General features: G+C 41.3%; 1 protein-coding gene across 1 annotated transcript; it reads left to right on the top strand.

Annotated features, from left to right (window-relative positions):
• Positions 1-1,674: 1,674 nt before the first annotated feature.
• rmc1 (regulator of MON1-CCZ1) lies at positions 1,675-17,417 on the top strand. Its single transcript, XM_075452595.1, has 21 exons — positions 1,675-1,876; positions 3,034-3,110; positions 3,391-3,475; positions 5,751-5,807; positions 5,888-5,974; positions 7,166-7,306; positions 7,392-7,495; positions 7,567-7,656; positions 9,215-9,320; positions 9,420-9,528; positions 9,603-9,647; positions 9,728-9,781; positions 10,931-11,059; positions 13,443-13,549; positions 13,631-13,750; positions 15,030-15,107; positions 15,196-15,300; positions 15,892-15,960; positions 16,050-16,137; positions 16,223-16,360; positions 16,872-17,417. The coding sequence occupies exons 1-21, from the start codon at positions 1,778-1,780 to the stop codon at positions 16,949-16,951; spliced, it is 1,968 nt and encodes a 655-aa protein (XP_075308710.1). The 5' UTR covers positions 1,675-1,777; the 3' UTR covers positions 16,952-17,417.
• The last annotated feature ends 219 nt before the right edge of the window (positions 17,418-17,636 follow it).

Raw genomic sequence — 17,636 nt, 5'->3', positions numbered from 1 at the left:
TGTTGATCATTCTGCTCTTCTCAGTAGGCATCATGGTTCTAACGGCCATAAAGGATGAATTTAGGGCGCATTCTAATCTTTTCGGCCTCTTTTCGTCAGTAATGGCGTACCTCAGGGCTCAGTACTCGGCCCAGATTATTTTCTGTATACATTAAGGACACTGTTCATTCTGTTGGTGGTTCTTTCGGTCACTTCTACGCCGATGACACCAGATGCTGTGCTTGCATCCCTGCTGGTTGTTTTCTGAGATCTCAACGAGTCTTATTCTCTTCAAACCTTCTGTTAAACGCCGCCAACGCCCAGGAGAGTTGTGACGGGATCTGGTCGTTTGGTGTAAAGTGGTCATAAAACTCAATCCAGGCTGTTTTAAGGTGTCTAAATCAAACAAGTTTCATATTAACGGACGTTTTTAGTCTTGTTTTATGCAAATTTGGGTCGTTCAGAGACACATTCTGACTGTTTTTATCCAATATATGTGCAAACGGGAATCCTGAGAGCTGGAATAAGGGCAACTGGACTACTACTTCTTGGATCTTGAAGACGTTTCATCTCTCGTCTGAAAGGCTTCTTCAGTTCTAAACTAGTTGGAGGGAAGTATAAGCTTATAAGGAGCGGAGGGTCAGTTCATTCTCACCTGTCTGAACAAGCTTTAGTCTCAGCAGCCAGGATCCTGGGACCAAAACTTGCTCGTTCGGACGGGAGAAGGATTTCTAGGTGAGAATGACCCAGACATTAGTCAGGTGTTTCAGTGATAAATGTGACCGCAATGACCCGGTTCTACTAAGAACTGAAGACGCTGATTGGATGAGAGGTGAACCAAGAAGAAGTCCGGTTTCCCCTTATTATTCAAGCTTCTTCGTCTTACTGAGAATCCACGCTCACAGATTCCAAACAGGAAGCAGGGTGACGGTAACCATGGCGACGAGGCAAAAACCCATCCAGTTCAGTTGGACCGTACACAAAGAGGGGCAACTAACTGCGTTATAACAGCACGAACGCAGCTGTGGCTAAAAGATGCTCATCGGTCGACTACATTGTTCAGAGCGTTCTAGAATAGAATAAAATAGAAAAATACTTTATTCAAATTCAAATTAGTCAAGTAGCTCAAAAAATATATAAATATTTACAATGAGTGTATATTAGCAACAATAATAATAATACCAATTCTAATAGAAATACTAATACTGGGGCGGTCGGTGGCGTAGTGGGTTAAGCAGCCATCCCATGTACAGAGGCTACATTCCTTGCTGCAGCTGGCCCCGGTTCGAGTCCCGCACGGCCCTTTGCTGCATGTTGTTCCCCCTCTCTCTGCCCCCTGCTTCCTGTCTCCCTCCAACTGTCCTATCATTAAAGGCATAAAAAGCCCCCAAAAAATTTTTTATTTAGAAATACTAATACTACTAATAATGATAATAAATGACTACATAAATATATAAAAAATATAAATAAAAATATAATATATAATAATATAATATATAAATAAAAAATAAAAAAATCAATCAATTTGATTAACTAGGTGTCTGACTGTAAAATCAGTCTCAGAGCTTCCAAAGTTGGAATCCACCTAACAGCACCTGGTGCCAAACGTTGGGATGGGGGTCACTTTTTCATGCTCTCCAACTAGTTTTAAATCGGAAGTAAATCGATGCTCTTATTCTGAAGTTCTGAAGCGGAAGTTGGGCTAGCCCGGTTAAAGTTTTGGTTCCGTGTCGACGCTCTGTAGCCGGAGCGCCTGAACTGAGGAGGGGGGGGGAAACTACAGGTAAAGTGCGCTAGGATGGCCGAGGAGCACTACCTGGAGCTGAGTGAGAACCCCGTGCAGTTCGAACATGCCTCCAACGTCAACAACGTCTTCTTCGACGAGGCCAACAAGCAGGTGAGCTAGCCGGCTAGCATAGCCGCGGCTAACATGCTAACGGGCTAACGGTTCGCTTTAAAACGGGTTCAGAACCAGAACACCACAGGTTTGGACCCCTCTGCTCCTATCTGTGGGTCAACTAAAACAGAAATGTGAGTTTAACCCGTTTCCTGTGACGTGTGTCGGCTCAGATTTTAATTATAATTAATATAAAGTCAAACAGAAAAAGTAAACAATGATGAAAATGTTCCAAACAAATTATTATTATTATTATTTTTTCACTTTATTTATGGGTTTTCACAATTTAAAATGATACATAAGACATACAGAAATACAGAAATATAAGAACACCCCAAGGGGACAAGCAGAAAAAAAATAAAAATAGAATAAAACATATTAATTAAAGAAATGAAGACAAAATAAAGGTGTGTGAGAGAACATTCATATGGTTTTCAGTAATGGTGAATGACAATATATACATGACATATCAAAACATTATACTTGTCCGAGCAGTTATGTAATAAAAGGTTGCCATAACCTACGTCGTAGAGCCAGTCTAATCTTTTCTAGCTTCAGGAGTTGCAGTGTATCTCTAACCCAATGTTTGTAGGAGGGTGGAGCCGCCTGCTTCCAATGAAGTCAAATTATTCTTCTCGCCAAGAGGGTGACAAAAGCAATGCCATCAGATTGTGCCCTAGGAAGATGGTCATCCTCACACTGAATACCAAACATGTCAGTGAGAGGGTTTGGGTTTATTGTTCTTTTAAATACTTTAGATAGGGCATCAAATATAGAGGACCAATAACCCGAGAGCCTCGGACAAGACCGGAACGTATGAGCCAAGGTTGCAGGTGAAAAACCAAACAAATTCTTTTTTTAATAAAAAAAACTCACTGTAATCAGCTACAAAATACACTTCTTTTTTTTATCAGAAGGGTGTAAACCTCTTTATTAACCCGTAAAGGAGGATCAAACAGACACTTTAAGGCCTCATACGGTTGGTTTTTACAGATGTTTTTACAGATGTTTAGCTCCAGCTTGTCGTGTTTGGATGTAAACTGGGGTCAGTTTTCTCATGTTTGTTTGTTCTGGTTCTGACCCGGCTGCTTCCTGAAGCTGTGACGGAGTCAGAGTCTCTGACTTTGGGTTTTTGTGCCCTGCGCTCCCGCCTGCAGGTGTTTGCGGTGCGTTCAGGCGGAGCCACAGGTGTGGTGGTCAAAGGCCCGGACGACAAGAGCAGCGTGGCCTTCAGGTACGTCAGCTCAGGCAGGAATCTCTGAGTTTTTGAGAAGTTTTCTACAGAAAAACAACAAACAGCCGCTGTGTTGTTCCAGATTACAGAGTTTCATGTGACTGATAAGTCATTTAAGTCTCGTCTTCAGCACGTAGAAGGCGTGCTCAGCTGGATTTAAATCAGCTGACTGGCTCAGCCAATCAGGAATGTTCCCCGTTTCAGCTCTGAGAAACTCTGGTGCTGGCTCAGCAGGATGTTTGGGATCGTTTTCATCATCTGTGTGTGTTTTCCTGCACAGGATGGATGATAAAGGGGAGGTGAAGTGCATCAAGTTCTCTATTGGGAATAAGATCCTGGCCGTACAGAGAACCCCAAAGTCTGTGGTGAGTTTGTCTCGGGTGTATTTATTGGAGAAGCCGCTCAAACAGCGATGAAGTCCGAGTGTTTGCCCTCAGACTTTAAAACAAGCTGAACAGTTTTAGATCTGATCAACAATCTGTAAGAAAAAGTCACGAGTTAAAACGGTAAAGCATCAAATAAAAGAGTGAAATAAGATAAAAACGGTGCGTACGTGATTAAAAAAGCTGAGATCTGCCGCTCAGCCAGGTCTGAAAGCCAGTGTTCGAGGGTCAGAGTGAAAAGGAAAGGTTAGAAAAGGCTCCGTCACCTTTAGATCCAGAGGCTTCAAAAGTTCAGGCAGCTAAGGTGGCGACAGGTACGGAGCCACTTCAGGGCCATAATGTTTGTTACCCCACGTTTCTAGAAGGCAATGTACAACAAGCTGTTACTCATGATGTCACACCCCTGTCATCTGAAGCCCCGCCCCCCCACGCCAGAACAGGACCAAGGCTGTGTTCGAAACCGGATACTGCATACTGCATACTACATACTACATACTGCATACTGCATACTGCATACTGCATACTACATACTGCATACTACATACTACATACTGCATACTGCATACTACGTACTGCATACTACATACTACATACTACATACTGCATACTGCATACTACATACTACATACTACATACTACATACTTCCATACTACATACTGCATACTACATACTACATACTACATACTACATACTTCCATACTACATACTGCATACTACATACTACATACTGCATACTACATACTGCATACTACATACTGCATACTACATACTGCATACTGCATACTACATACTGCATACTGCATACTACATACTACATACTACATACTACATACTACATACTTCCATACTACATACTACATACTACATACTACATACTGCATACTACATACTGCATACTGCATACTACATACTACATACTACATACTGCATACTGCATACTCCATACTACATACTGCATACTGCATACTGCATACTACATACTGCATACTGCATACTACATACTACATACTGCATACTACATACTACATACTGCATACTGCATACTAACTACTGCATACTACATACTGCATACTACATACTGCATACTGCATACTGCATACTGCATACTACATACTACATACTGCATACTACATACTGCATACTGCATACTGCATACTAACTACTGCATACTACATACTGCATACTACATACTGCATACTGCATACTGCATACTACATACTGCATACTGCATACTGCATACTGCATACTACATACTACATATTGCATACTGCATACCACATACTGCATACTGCATACTGCATACTACATACTGCATACTGCATACTACATACTGCATACTGCATACTGCATACTGCATACTACATACTACATACTGCATACTGCATACTACATACTGCATACTTCCATACTGCATACTTCCATACTGCATACTCATGGATCAGACAAAATGCAGAGCGTTTACCCATAATGCATTGTGTTCCTGCCCGAGCCGAAATCAGCCGGCCTGAAGCTGATTTCCCTTAAGCTCTAAACTCTGTAAACTTTAGCAACATTTGAAACATTTTCAGGTGAGAAAGTAGTCGTTTAGATCCCAAACGTGTTGAAAACCTGACAAAATACCGGCTGTTTACAATTTTGTTCCCACGAATTCGGCGCTACTAAAGCTAGCCGCAGTGAGCAACGCACTTCCGGTTATTTTCACAAAATAAAATACCCGTTGCCTTTTATCATAGGGAAAGCCATTACCATACAATTGGTGCTTTTGTTTTGAAAACAGGAAGTGAACCTACCCTCGTTGTAGCTAGCTTGAAACTGCCGTTTTGACAGGAAATGACGATCGGCGACGTCACGTTACGTTGCATCTTGGGTAGTTTGAGTATGAGTAGTAACCTCATGATGCATACCCAACATTTAGGAGAATCTAGTATGCATCCGGGAACTTCTCGCTCACTCAAACTCGCATACTAACTCAAAAAGTTAGTAGGAGAAGTATGAGAAGTATGCGGTTTGGAACACAGCCTATGAGTTCTGAAGGAATCTGAAGAATGACTCAAATTTACTGTTTATGATGAGTTGTTTTTATGAAAATCGTTGTTTTTTTCTTCACTTAAATAAACATCATCATCGCTCTCTTTGGGATTCCGTAGCTCAGATGTTTGTTGGATTTTCTTTGTTGGAAAAATGTTTTTTTTTTACCCTGAAACGGTTAAAATAAACTCAAACTCGTGCGTCTCAGTGAGCTGCTTCTGTTTGCAGGACTTCATCAACTTCATCCCCGACTACCCGCACACAGAGTTCACTCAGGAGTGTAAGGTGAGTCTGGTGCTTAGAGGCTCTGAGTCGGGCTGCAGCTGGAGGCTGTTTCTCAGGAAGCTGTTTGTGTTGCTCTGCAGACGAAGAACGCCAGCGTTCTGGGGTTCTGTTGGACCAACTGGAACGAGATCGTCTTCGTAACCGACCAGGGGATCGAGTTCTACCAGGTAAAGCGGCTAAAGCGGGACGTTAAGTTGGACTTCCAGTCTGAAAACTCACTTTTCCATTCTTATGCTGGTTTAATGGCTGTTTGTGAGGGACAAAAAGACTTCAAACAGCAGAGTTTAAGAGGATTGGAGTCCAGTGAAAGAAAGAAACAGAAATTATTGATCTGATCGTGTTCTGAAGCCGTTTTATTCCTCCTGACGTTCGGTTGGTCCGCAGGAGGCCGTGCGAGGCAGCTTAGAGTGAAATAAGTCCTGAAATGAATTATTATTCATTTATTATGAAATTAATAATAATAACTCAGTGAAATAAGTCCTGAAATGAATTATTGATTTATTATGAAATTAATAATAATAACGTTTTGAAATAAGTCCTGAAATTAATTATTATTAATTTATTATGAAATTAATAATAATAACTCAGTGAAATAAGTCCTGAAATGAATTATTGATTTATTATGAAATTAATAATAATAACGTTTTGAAATAAGTCCTGAAATGAATTATTACTAATTTATTATGAAATTAATAATAATAACTCAGTGAAATAAGTCCTGAAATGAATTATTGATTTATTATGAAATTAATAATAATAACGTTTTGAAATAAGTACTGAAATTAATTATTATTAATTTATTATGAAATTAATAATAACTCAGTGAAATAAGTCCTGAAATGAATTATTACTAATTTATTATGAAATTAATAATAATAACGTTTTGAAATAAGTCCTGAAATGAATTATTACTAATTTATTATGAAATTAATAATAATAACTCAGTGAAATAAGTCCTGAAATGAATTATTGATTTATTATGAAATTAATAATAATAACGTTGTGAAATAAGTACTGAAATTAATTATTATTAATTTATTATGAAATTAATAATAATAACTCTGTGAAATAAGTACTGAAATTAATTATTACTAATTTATTATTAAATTAATAATAACTCAGTGAAATAAGTCAAAGATGAATAAATACGAGTCATTTCTCTTTATTACACATAACTTATGGACCTTATATGTGTGTTTACTGAGAAAAATGTTGACCGTTCCTGCTTATTTTCCCTATTTATTTATTAATTTCAGTAATTAATTATCGATTTAATTTGAAATGAAACATTCTGTCCGTCTGAACCGAACGTTTGGGATGAATAAAGTTTTTCAAACCGAACCGTGCGTGTGCCTCAGGTGTTTCCAGACAAGCGCAGTCTGAAGCTGCTGAAGAGTCAGAGTATTAATGTGAACTGGTACCAGTACTGTCCGGAGACGGCCGTCATCCTGCTGTCCACCACCGTGCAGGGCAACATCCTGCAGCCCTTCGCCTTCAGAGTGAGCCTCTCTGTGTTTGTTTGTTTGTTTGTGTTTCTAACGCTGGCTTTTCTACCGGTAATGTTTGTTCTGCCCGTCCTCTCAGAACGGGACCATGTCCAAGATGTCCAAGTTTGAGATCGAGCTGCCGGTCGTCCCCAAACCCGCCAAACTCACCCTGTCTGAGAGGGACATCGCCATGGCGACCATGTAAGTCACAGCCCGCGCTGATGCTGCCCCGGCGTGGCTCGGAGAACGTCTCACCTGGTCTGTGTTTGCAGTTACGGTCAGCTGTACGTGATGTACCTGAAGCACCACTCGAGGACGGCCAACAGTCCCAGTGCCGAGGTGGTTCTGTACCACTTACCGAGGTGAGCACACACACACACAGTTCGATGGATAAAAAGCAGCATTTCATTTTGTTGCTCTTTTGTCTCGGAGCGTTCAACAGTTTTATTTCCATAAAAAGCAGGAAGCAGCTGCAGAGATCCACTGAAACATGTTCCAACATGAACATAAACCCAGAATCTGAGGCAGAACCAGAGTTAGTTCAGTTCTGAGCAGCTTTAAAGTGAATATCTGCAGATGTTTCCATGGTAACAGCTGCAGAGATTCACTGAAACATGTTCCAACATGAACATAAACCCAGAATCTGAGGCAGAACCAGAGTTAGTTCAGTTCTGAGCAGCTTTAAAGTGAATATCTGCAGATGTTTCCATGGTAACAGCTGCAGAGATTCACTGAAACATGTTCCAACATGAACATAAACCCAGAATCTGAGGCAGAACCAGAGTTAGTTTAGTTCTGAGCAGCTTTAAAGTGAATATCTGCAGATGTTTCCATGGTAACAGCTGCAGAGATTCACTGAAACATGTTCCAACATGAACATAAACCCAGAATCTGAGGCAGAACCAGAGTTAGTTCAGTTCTGTTCATCTGCTGGAGATAGTTCTTTAGGCCTGACACTTCTTCTTCTGTCCTCCACTTGTCCAGTTTCCTCAAATGTTTTAAGGACACACTGCACACCATGCTGAGATATGCCAAGTTTTCAGCTAACAGCTCTTTGGGAATCACCTTGTTGCTGCAGAAATCCTGTTTTCTGTCTGTCACACTGTGTTATCTTTGCTGTTTTTCACACATGCAGCTAAAGAAATGGGAACAAATCTTAATTCCAGTCTAAAACCCACAAAGAGCTTCTAGATTATTCATTTCTGGTGGCATAAAACAGTTTAATCATTTCATTTATATTCATTGTTCCATAATTAGTCATTAGATTATATCTTATATTCCTTTTTTAAGCTTTAAATTGAATCTTATTTACTTTTTCTTGATGTTGAATAGCATATAATTCTTATTATTGTCTGTTTTTTCCTACTTTTAGACGTGATAACGTTCATTTATTTGGGATTAGGATCTTTTTTAAACTGAATTTCTTATATTAATTTGACTCTTTTGGTAACTGAAAGCAATTTTAACGTAAATGTACAAAAAAGTTGAAACTATGAAGCTGTTTTTCACAGATGCAGCTAAAGAAATGGGAACAAATGATGTGTCTCTGTGACAGGCTGCTGGGAACAAAGTGCCTAAAGATCCAGTTTAAAATGTGGACACAACTCTGGTTCATCCCTTGAGTTAGGAGCCTTTTTCCTGCCTGAAGGGTTCATAGCTCAGAGTTAAGTGGCTTAATGAAGAAAAAACTGGACTGAAGATGAGGGAAAAGGCAGAAAATGTCCAAAGAGAAACTCTGAAAGAGCTTCAGGAAGCTGCAGAACTGCTGATCAGGACCCTTTAAAGGTTACAGGGATGATCAGGAGCTTGTATCATTCTTATTTTTGTTTCTCTGCGTTTTAAATTTATTGATTTATTTATTTATTGCCACAGAACAGTTAAAGTTGGAGGTTTGTGTGATTTCTTTTCCTTTGCGTTCAGGGAGGGAGCGTGTAAGAAGAGTCACGTGTTGAAGCTGAACACGACGGGGAAGTTCGCTCTCAACATCGTGGATAACCTGGTGGTGGTTCATCACCAGAGCTCGCAGGTGGGTGAGCTCGTGCACGCGTCCCGCCTCCGCCGGTGGAGCCGGCGCTCGCACACCTGCGTGGGTCACTGACTGTCTTGTCTCCACTTTGTGCGTCAGACGTCGCTGATCTTCGACATCAAGCTGAAGGAGCCGGACTGTGCCGTGAACACACACCAGCCTGTGCTGCCGGCCAGGTCCATCCACCCCTACAGGATCCCGCTGTCAGGTACGCACACACCTGCACACTGAGTGTGGGCTTCGGCTCCGTCTCTGAGAGTCTGTGTTGCTGTGTGTCTGCAGGTCCGGCTGTCGTTCCCTCTCAGCCTCCAGTGCCGTGCCAGCTGTGTATCCTTCTGAGCCACGCTGTGCTTCACCACATTATTCTGTGTTATTATTATGTTTTGCTTCCTTGACCGTCGCTCCAGACTCTTCCTCCTGGAGCGTCTTCCAGCCCGACATCATCATCAGTGCCAGCGAAGGTTTGTGGAACAAAGGCGGCGCTCATTGCCAAAAATAAGACCAACAGGTTCTTCTGGTCAGCGTCGCTCTTTCCTGTAGGCGGCTCGTTTACTGGCGGTGTCGCCTTAGCAAGCCAAGTTTACCTCTGATGGCTCAAAATAATCTGATAGCTCAAAATAAAGTTGGAAAACAATGAAGGGAAGGAGACGGGTTTAATGAAAAGCAGCTAATATTCTGTTTTATACTCGCTATCAGTGGAGTTTATTTCTTATTAATTTATTAGATAATAATATTTTATTTCCCTAGATAGTTTGTTGTGCTTTTTAATTAACTGATTAACTGATTTAAAAAAATAATAATAATAAAAAAATCGTACCTGGCTACTTCCGGTAGCAAAAATGGTACTTCCGGTAGCGAAAACGGTACTTCCGGTGCCGAAGCTGCGCTTCAGATGGCTCGCTAATTAAAAAAACCGAGACAGTTTGTGTTCTCTTAGTCACTCATTGTTTGAAATACATCAGTTATTTTTAAAGTTTGAATAAAAATGGAAGCTGTGCGACGAACTGCATTTAGGTCGTTGTTCTGACTGCAAGTTAAGCTAGCCGCTAACGCTGTTAGCCTTCACCACTTCCGGTCTCTGTGGCTGTTGAGAAACAGGCCGCCATGACACCATCTGAAAATAATAAATTAATTAATCGATAAATAATAATATATGTACGCGAAATCAAATGAAGTAAAGTAAGAAGTTAAAAATATTCCAATTAAAGTCGAGTGGCAAAGTAAATGAAGAACAACACAAACTTACTTCAAATTAAAGCAGAAAAATGTTTTTATTTCACATTCTATTAAATTATTTGTGCATGAATTATCATTTGATTTGATTTGAGAAGCATTTTTCATCATATAAACCTATTTATTTATATATTTATTTTCTAATTATGGCAGTTTTAGTCCTCCACAGACACCAACACTCATGAATGTTTAACTTTAACTCAAGAACACCAGTCCAGTGTGAGTGCAACATGGGTTTCTGTTATAATGGCAGTAAAAGCTGTCATCAACTTTCCTTCCAAACCTAAAATCATATGTATCACTGCAGTTAACACAGCGATCTGATGACCAAAAGATTCAGCGGCTCCTCTAACGTGTTGCTCACCTGTCTGTGTCAGGTTACCTGTGGTACCTGCAGGTGAAGTTGCCTCCAACAGTCAACCTGCTTCAGGACAAAGGCAAGCTGATGGACTTCCTGCTGCGACGCAGAGACTGCAAGATGGTCATCCTGTCCGTGTGCTCGCAGAGTACGTCTTTTATCGTTTTTAATGAGCTCGTAGCTGCAGTTTGAGCGCTCCTCCTCAGACGAGGAAACACCTGTCAGGTGATGTCAAGTGTTTCTTTGAGTTTTAGGGTGAACTAGCCTGTTTGCTCTTTAGCTGCGACAGTGGCTGTGTTCAAAACCACATACTACATACTATATACTGCATACTACATACTGCATACTGCATACTACATACTGCATACTACATACTGCATACTGCATACTGCATACTACATACTGCATACTACATACTACATACTGCATACTGCATACTACATACTGCATACTGCATACTGCATACTACATACTGCATACTACATACTGCATACTGCATACTACATACTACATACTGCATACTACATACTACATACTGCATACTGCATACTGCATACTACATACTGCATACTGCATACTACATACTGCATACTGCATACTGCATACTGCATACTACATACTGCATACTGCATACTACATACTGCATACTGCATACTACATACTGCATACTACATACTACATCCTACATACTGCATACTACATACTACATACTGCATACTGCATACTACATACTGCATACTGCATACTACATACTACATACTGCATACTACATACTGCATACTGCATACTACATACTGCATACTACATACTGCATACTACATACTGCATACTACATACTGCATACTATATACTGCATATTGCATACTACATACTGTATACTACATACTGCATACTACATACTGCATACTGCATACTACATACTGCATACTGCATACTACATACTGCATACTGCATACTACATACTGCATACTACATACTGCATACTACATACTGCATACTACATACTGCATACTGCATACTACATACTGCATACTACATACTACATACTGCATACTACATACTGCATACTATATACTGCATATTGCATACTACATACTGTATACTACATACTGCATACTACATACTGCATACTACATACTACATCCTACATACTGCATACTACATACTACATACTACATACTGTATACTACATACTGCATACTACATACTGCATACTGCATACTGCATACTACATACTGCATACTACATACTGCATACTGTATACTACATACTACATCCTACATACTGTATACTACATACTGCATACTACATACTGCATACTACATACTGCATACTACATACTGCATACTACATACTACATACTACATACTACATACTGTATACTACATACTGCATACTACATACTGCATACTACATACTGCATACTACATACTGCATACTACATACTACATACTGCATACTACATACTACATCCTACATACTGCATACTACATACTACATACTGCATACTACATACTGCATACTACATACTGCATACTACATACTGCATACTACATACTACATCCTACATACTGCATACTACATACTACATACTACATACTGTATACTACATACTGCATACTACATACTGCATACTACATACTGCATACTACATACTACATCCTACATACTGCATACTACATACTACATACTACATACTGCATACTACATACTACATACTGCATACTACATACTGCATACTACATACTGCATACTACATACTACATACTGCATACTACATACTGCATACTGCATACTACATACTGCATACTATATACTGCATATTGCATACTACATACTGTATACTACATACTGCATACTACATACTGCATACTACATACTGCATACTACATACTGCATACTACATACTACATACTACATACTACATCCTACATACTGCATACTACATACTACATACTACATACTGCATACTATATACTGCATATTGCATACTACATACTGTATACTGCATACTGCATACTGCATACTGCATACTACATACTGCATACTGCATACTACATACTGGATACTACATACTGCATACTACATACTGCATACTGCATACTGCATACTACATACTACATACTGCATACTGCATACTACATACTGCATACTGCATACTGCATACTACATACTACATACTTATCAATCAGACAGTATGCATAGCGTTTACCCACAATGCATTTCGCTCCTGCCCGAGCCGAAATCAGCCGGCCTGAAGCTGATTTCGCTTAAGCTCTAAACTTCACGTTACGTTGCATCTTGGGTAGTTTGAGTGTCAGTAGTAACCTCATGATGCATACCCAACATTTAGGAGAATCTAGTATGCATCCGGGAACTTCTCGCTTACTCAAACTCGCATACTAACTCAAAAAGTTAGTAGGAGAAGTATGCAGTTTGGAACACAGTCTGTGAGACCTCAGTTAGGAAGGAGCAGCGATTCTGTTTGTGTTTATTCGTCCATTTTAAAACTCGCCTCGTCTCTGTTGTAGTTCTGGAGGGCGGCGAGAAGGGAAGTCTTCCCGTCGTGGCGACCGTCTTCGACAAACTCAACCAGGTGTACAAAGAATACCTGGAGGCGGAGCAGAGCTACACGGCGGTGAGTGGAGGAGCGGCCATCTTGGCTCAATCCCAAGTCTGTGGGGTCCCACTCATGGGATAATTTCTTACTGTTTTATAGGCCATGGAGTCCGGCCCGAGTCGAGGCAGCGCCGCCCAGAAGCGCCCAGTCAGGACGCAGGCCGTCATCGACCAGTCGGACATGTACACACACGTCCTGTCATCGTTCACGGAGAGGAAGGTAGGCACGGCAGCGCCTGCACTAACCCTTTGTGCGGTCTTAACATTGTGTTTACTCCCCTTTGTCCTACGGGTCAAAAATGCCCCGCCCTACCAAAGCCCCAAAATAAAGCAACTTAACCTGTTATTTATCTATTCAACTCAGTTCAATACATTTGTTATCATGTATTTTTTGTTACACAATACAAAAAGACAATCACCAGTTTTCAGGATTACACTTTTTTTTTTTTTTTTACCACAAACCAACTGTCAGTTGGACCAACAGTTTTCTTATTTTCTCAGTTTTCTTTTACATAATAAAGGTTTATTATTGCTATTATATAAATGTGAAGTAATTACTTCTGAATTAATTATATTGAAAGGGAAAAAAAACAGTGAACTTTTTTCTGGTGTTTAAATGTTTTTATAATTCACGGGTCAGAAATGATCCTTAAGACAATCTTTGTACCCTGGTGGTGTACAGCCCACATGGAAGCATAAACAAAAATAAAGTATGACTTGGGCTGTGTTCGAAACCGCCTACTTCTCCTACTAACTTTAACTTTTTTTTTAAGTTCCCGGATGCATACTAGATTCTCCTAAATGTTGGGTATGCATCATGAGGTTACTACTCATACTCAAACTACCCAAGATGCAACGTAACGTGACGTCGCCGATCGTCATTTCCTGTCAAAACGGCAGTTTCAAGCTAGCTACAACGAGGGTAGGTTCACTTCCTGTTTTCAAAACAAAAGCACCAATTGTATGGTAATGGCTTTCCCTATGATAAAAGGCAACGGGTATTTTATTTTGTGAAAATAACAGGAAGTGCGTTGCTCACTGCGGCTAGCTTTAGTAGCGCCGAATTCGTGGGAGCAAAATTGTAAACAGCCGGTATTTTGTCAGGTTTTCAACACGTTGGGGATCTAAACGACTACTTTCTCACCTGAAAATGTTTCAAATGTTGCTAAAGTTTACAGAGTTTAGAGCTTAAGGGAAATCAGCTTCAGGCCGGCTGATTTCGGCTCAGGCAGGAGCGAAATGCATTGTGGGTAAACGCTCTACGCTCTGCATGCCGTCTGATCGATCAGTATGTAGTATGGAAGTATGGGGTTTCGAACACAGCCTTTTTCTAATGATGGGGTTCCTTTAGGAAAAGTCATCGAATTTCAAGTTTAAAAAAGGTAGTTTAAGGTATTTTTTCTTAGTGGGTCACTTTGGACCCGCAGGACAACAGGAGGGTTAAAGGCAGATCAGCGTAATGGATCCCAAAGTGATGTGGCGCCTGCTGTGTCCCGCAGGGCGTCTCCCATAAGTTCATCATCGCCGTGCTGATGGAGTACATCCGCTCTCTGAACCAGAACCAGATCACCGTGCAGGTAAAAGCGGTAAAACTCCTCAGGGGCCTGTTTCACTCTGTAACTGGTGCTAACGGCCTGATGCTAACGGCCTGATGGTGTTTCTCAGCACTACCTGTACGAGCTGGTGATCAAGACGCTGGTGCAGCACAACCTGTTCTACATGCTGCATCAGTTCCTGCAGTACCACGTGCTGAGCGACTCCAAACCGCTGGTGAGTCTCACACCGCTCCTGGTCCTGGTCCTGGTCCTGGTCCTGGTCCTGGTCCTGGTCCTGGTCCTGGTCCTGGTCCTGGCACTTTCACTGAGCTTTAACTTCAGGTCTGTTTGATGAGCTCTGATGGTTTTTTTAACCAGGAAAATAGACCCGTTGAGATTAAAAATCTCTTTTACAAGTGGCAGCACAATTAAATTAAATTAAAATTTCCGTTGCATTAAAATAACAAATCAAGTAAAACAATTACAGACAAGGGACTCGGTCTCATCCTGGAATTAAAATCGCTCAAAGGAAATCAGTTCCGTTCATTTCAAATCCTTTTGTAAATTGTTCCATGAGGAAGGAGCAGAAAAAGCTTTGGTGTGGAAGCGTCCTTTAAGGTTCCAGGTTCCAGGTTCCAGGTTTCAGGGTTTCAGGCTCCAGGTTCCAGGTTCCAGGTTTCAGGGTTCCAGGTTTCAGGGTTCCAGGTTTTCAGGGTTCCGGTTTTCAGGTTCCAGGTTCCAGGTCTCCAGAGCAGAACTGTTCTGCCCAAAGCGTAGGACCCGGTCTGTGTCTGATCCCAGCTGTGTTTGTGTTTGCTGACCTCAGGCCTGCCTGCTGCTGTCTCTGGAGAGCACGTATCCTCCGGCGCACCAGCTGTCTCTGGACATGCTGAAGGTACCTCGCTTTATCTCGCTTTTCTTTCACTTCCGCTCGGCCTCACCGCCGCTTCCACCGTGTTAAAGTTCCCGCTTGTGCGTTCGCAGCGTCTGTCCACGGCCAACGACGAGATCGTGGAGGTTCTGCTGTCCAAGCAGCAGGTTCTGGGCGCGCTCAGATTCATCCGCAGCGTCGGTGCGTTTCACGGACCAATCGGTGATCTATCAATACGAGCTGCAGCGTCACATGACCCTCTGACCTCTGACCCGCTTTCTCCCAGGTGGCCACGACAACGTGTCGGCCCGGAAGTTTCTGGATGCGGCGCGGCAGACCGCAGACCAGATGTTGTTCTACACCGTGTTCAGGTCGTTCCAGCAGCGGAACCAGCGGCTCAGAGGAAACCCCGCCTTCAACCCAGGTGAGCGCACGGGTAGCTCCGCCCACACGGAAGCGCCTGCAGAACCAGACATCTTTCTGTAGTTTTTATGTAGAAGCCTCGCTCCACTGTCTGTTTCCTTGAATGACTTGCTGCTATCAGTTGTGTGTTTTGCCTTTAAGTGATATTTTAGACTGGAACTACTACGCTGACAAGACAATTCAACTTGGCTGTAAATGCAGAAGTTTTTTTTTAACATTTATTTTGAAATACGTGCTTTTATGTTGAAACAAGTAAAACAGGAAGTAGCGCCGGTTAGCTCCGTTAGCTTCACACCTGTAACGGTGATGTCCAACTTTAAAAATTAAAATGGCCGAGTAAAAGTTCCGTACCCTTCTCCAGGTTTGGTGGAGACATTAAACAGACTTTTACAATAATAAAACCTGCGTTAATGCGCGATATTTATATTTATCGGCGTTAAATAATTAACAAGTTAACGCGATAATAACGAGTTAACTCGCCCAGCCCTAGTTCTGACTAATCTTTTCACCAGGAGAGCACTGCGAGGAGCACGTGAACCACTTCAAGCAGCTGTTCGGGGAGCAGGCGCTGATGAAACCCTCCACCGTGTGACCCTCCGGGACCAAAGGCACTCCAGCAGCTCCTCCCAAGCTGCAGACGGGACTCAAACCATCGCGTTTACGTGCACATCGGCAGCGGAGGTGCGCCGCGCCGCCGCCTGCTGCTTCTGAACGAACCGACAGGAAATCAGCAACAAACAACGAGCTGTGATTTATTCTTTCTCTGAACGGCTGATGATGAAAAGCAAAGCTTAAAATTCCAGGATGAAAAGATAAATTCTTAGATTTTTATCGAGGTAAATACTGAGATGAGGACTGTTTTTTTTGTTTGTTTTTTTATGTAAAAGCCCTGATACGGCTGTTTTATTTCAGTATGGAAGACTTTTCTTTGTGAGTCTGTAAAAAAAAATACGATGCTTAACACTGTTTCTACGGCGACGGACGTGTTGTTATTGTTATCAGTGAGCAGGTTCTGGATATTATAAATATGTTGGAAATAAAGGTTAATTATCTGATGAGTTCAAGAGGACTTTTATACCAAAGACACAAGCTGTATTTAGGTGGGATTGGGTCTAAAATACCAGTTCAGAAGAGACTTCTGGGCAGAAACTACACAAATAAAATCAGATTCTAAAGCTGCTTTACCTGATGATACATCACTGATAATAGTGGGAAGGACTCCATCATTCTTCTCTCTAATAGAAACAGTTTTATTGATAAAGAAGCTCATGAAATCA

The sequence above is a fragment of the Odontesthes bonariensis genome, chromosome 20, assembly GCF_027942865.1.
Source record: "Odontesthes bonariensis isolate fOdoBon6 chromosome 20, fOdoBon6.hap1, whole genome shotgun sequence".
In the NCBI taxonomy this organism is placed as follows: domain Eukaryota; kingdom Metazoa; phylum Chordata; class Actinopteri; order Atheriniformes; family Atherinopsidae; genus Odontesthes; species Odontesthes bonariensis.
The sequence above is the reverse complement of the archived record's forward strand: the minus strand, read 5'-3'. Positions and strand labels throughout refer to the sequence as shown.

What these genes read in the sequence shown, in the direction of transcription:
- rmc1 (XM_075452595.1), top strand. Translation starts at nt 1,778, where the DNA reads ATGGCCGAGGAGCACTACCTGGAGCTGAGTGAGAACCCCGTGCAGTTC. An exon ending in GACATCGCCATGGCGACCAT is followed by an intron (nt 7,496 to 7,566) that starts GTAAGTCACAGC and finishes CTGTGTTTGCAG; the next exon opens with TTACGGTCAGCTGTACGTGA. An exon ending in CCTGTCCGTGTGCTCGCAGA is followed by an intron (nt 11,060 to 13,442) that starts GTACGTCTTTTA and finishes TCTCTGTTGTAG; the next exon opens with TTCTGGAGGGCGGCGAGAAG.